At 45.6% G+C, this 2,266-nt stretch overlaps 2 protein-coding genes across 2 annotated transcripts; both read left to right on the forward strand.

Annotated features, from left to right (window-relative positions):
- Positions 1-22: 22 nt before the first annotated feature.
- Positions 23-1,338, forward strand: Pmar_PMAR012052 (Major intracellular serine protease precursor, putative; the record flags this gene model as incomplete). The annotated part of the gene is made up of 1 exon (XM_002779452.1): positions 23-1,338. A coding segment is annotated over one exon (933 nt), but the record flags the coding sequence as incomplete, so codon positions are not given.
- A 25-nt stretch (positions 1,339-1,363) lies between these two features.
- On the forward strand, positions 1,364-1,546 carry Pmar_PMAR012053 (hypothetical protein; the record flags this gene model as incomplete). The annotated part of the gene is made up of 1 exon (XM_002779453.1): positions 1,364-1,546. The coding sequence occupies one exon, from the start codon at positions 1,364-1,366 to the stop codon at positions 1,544-1,546; it is 183 nt and encodes a 60-aa protein (XP_002779499.1).
- Between the last annotated feature and the right edge of the window lie 720 nt (positions 1,547-2,266).

Genomic DNA, 2,266 nt, shown 5'->3' on the forward strand with positions numbered 1-2,266 from the left:
CGACCCCGGCTCTTCTTGTCAGCGTTATCTCGAAGTCATTCACCTGGGAGCTGCCTGGCGAGCGGCTCGTTCTGCCAAGTTGAAGTTGAAAGATGTTGTGCTGGCCGTCATTGACACGGGGGTTGATACGACTCATCCTGATCTGGTCAATCAATTCTGGAGAAATCCAGCTGACGGGTCTATTGGATTCAACTTCGTTAAGAACAATACCAATGTGACTGATGACCTTCGTCATGGTACCCACTGCGCTGGCATTGCGGCCGCCCAGACTAATAACTGCATTGGCATTGCAGGAGTGGCTAACATTGAAGGCCCACCGCCGAAGGTTAAGCTGATGATATTGAAGACCTGCGACGATTCCGGTGTTGGCCTTTTGAGTAATTCGCTGAGGGCCCTCAACTTCGCAGTCGAAAATGGTGCAACAGTATCCTCTCATTCTTACTGCTGGTATAACACAAGTGAGCTCCAGAAGGCTGCATACAAGAACGCCGCTGCTGCTGGACATATTGCTGTTGCTGCTGCTGGCAATGAAGCGCTTGATCTAGAGAAGAACCGAACCTATCCTTGCTGCCTTGCAGAGGACATCCCATCTATGCTTTGTGTGGCTGCCAGTACTTCTAATCCAACCGAACCGGTCTCTCTTGCCGGATTCTCGAACACTGGATTTGTTACGAAGGTTGCTGCTCCCGGTGTGGATATTTACTCGACGGTCCCCGGAGGTTTGTACTACAAAACTAGTGGTACATCGATGTCGACCCCTATAGTTGCTGGTGTCGCGGCCTTGCTCGTTACTCTCGGTCTCGAAGGCCAAGACATAACCAGCACTATTGTCAAATCTAGAACGGCCGGTATACCGAATCGATTCAATCTATCTCACATCGGGGAAATAGATGTACTTGAAGCAGTGAATATCGCCCTCACCCAGTTGACGAACTGCTCCTCCTATGGTCAGTAAAGTTGTCTCGAGGACTGTGGGACTCGTGAATACTGCTGAGGCAGAGAATGCATCTACCTTTTCGTACAAAGATTTTTTTCCTCATCTTCGCCGTTATCCGATTCATTTTGAAAGGTTTTACGGCTACTTCCAGACAGCATCATTAATTTTTCCCGCATTAGAATCAGTTGATATTTCGAAAACTTTCGTGATTGTACCTCGTATATGTATCGTCATTGGATCCCATTCCTGTTGGGTAGAGTTTTCACCGGTAACGCAACTTTTCGTTGACGTCTTATAAGCGTTTTGTAGTTGTGCAGATTGCACAACTATGGAATCTTAGCTTAGCTCGAAGCTAGTTGATGAGTTTATAAGTCTGATTGTAGATAGAATCTATAGATTCCATTAACCATTGCCTTGAGTTCCCAAATGGTTAACATGGTGGAGAACCCGCCGACAACTCCCTCAAGTCCCGTTGGTTTACAAATCGCTGAAGCTTTTGGTGTAGAGAACATTTATCTCTTAAGACGTGTTACTGATGGAGAGTTTACCAAGAAGTGTGAGGAGATGCTCACCGATAAGAAAGCGACCTTTGGTGATATATTGGCTTAGCGTGATTATATGGAGGATATCACTACGATCCTCCATCACATGGAGGATATCACTATCCTCCATTATATGGAGGATATCACTCTACGAGACACTGTCTCGTAGATCTGGCGCATCAACCTCAAGTGAGCCAGAGGTTATTACGACGAGGATTGTGAATACTGTTTCTGAGTTGCCGCTACCTAATGGTGAAGCTTATAATGGTTTTCAAGATAAGAGGCGTATCAGTTGGTTTGTCAAGGAGATTCAGAATACTAGTAAGCTTTTGCAGTTATCACGTGAGGAGATGCTCACCGATAAGAAAGCGACCTTCGGTGATATATTGGCTTAGCGTGATTATATGGAGGATATCACTACGATCCTCCATCACATGGAGCATATCACTATCCTCCATTATATGGAGGATATCACTCTACGAGACACTGTCTCGTAGATCTGGCGCATCAACTTCAAGATCTGAGTTTACCAAGAAGTTTGAGGAGATGCTCACCGATAAGAAAGCGACCTTTGGTGATATATTGGCTTAGCGTGATTATATGGAGGATATCACTACGATCCTCCATCACATGGAGGATATCACTATCCTCCATTATATGGAGGATATCACTCTACGAGACACTGTCTCGTAGATCTGGCGCATCAACTTCAAGTGAGCCAGAGTTATTACGACGAGGATTGTGAATACTGTTTCTGAGTTGCCGCTACCTAATGGTGAAGCTTATA

Source organism: Perkinsus marinus (assembly GCF_000006405.1).
Source record: "Perkinsus marinus ATCC 50983 genomic scaffold scf_1104296947164, whole genome shotgun sequence".
Classification (NCBI taxonomy): Eukaryota; Perkinsozoa; order Perkinsida; family Perkinsidae; genus Perkinsus; species Perkinsus marinus.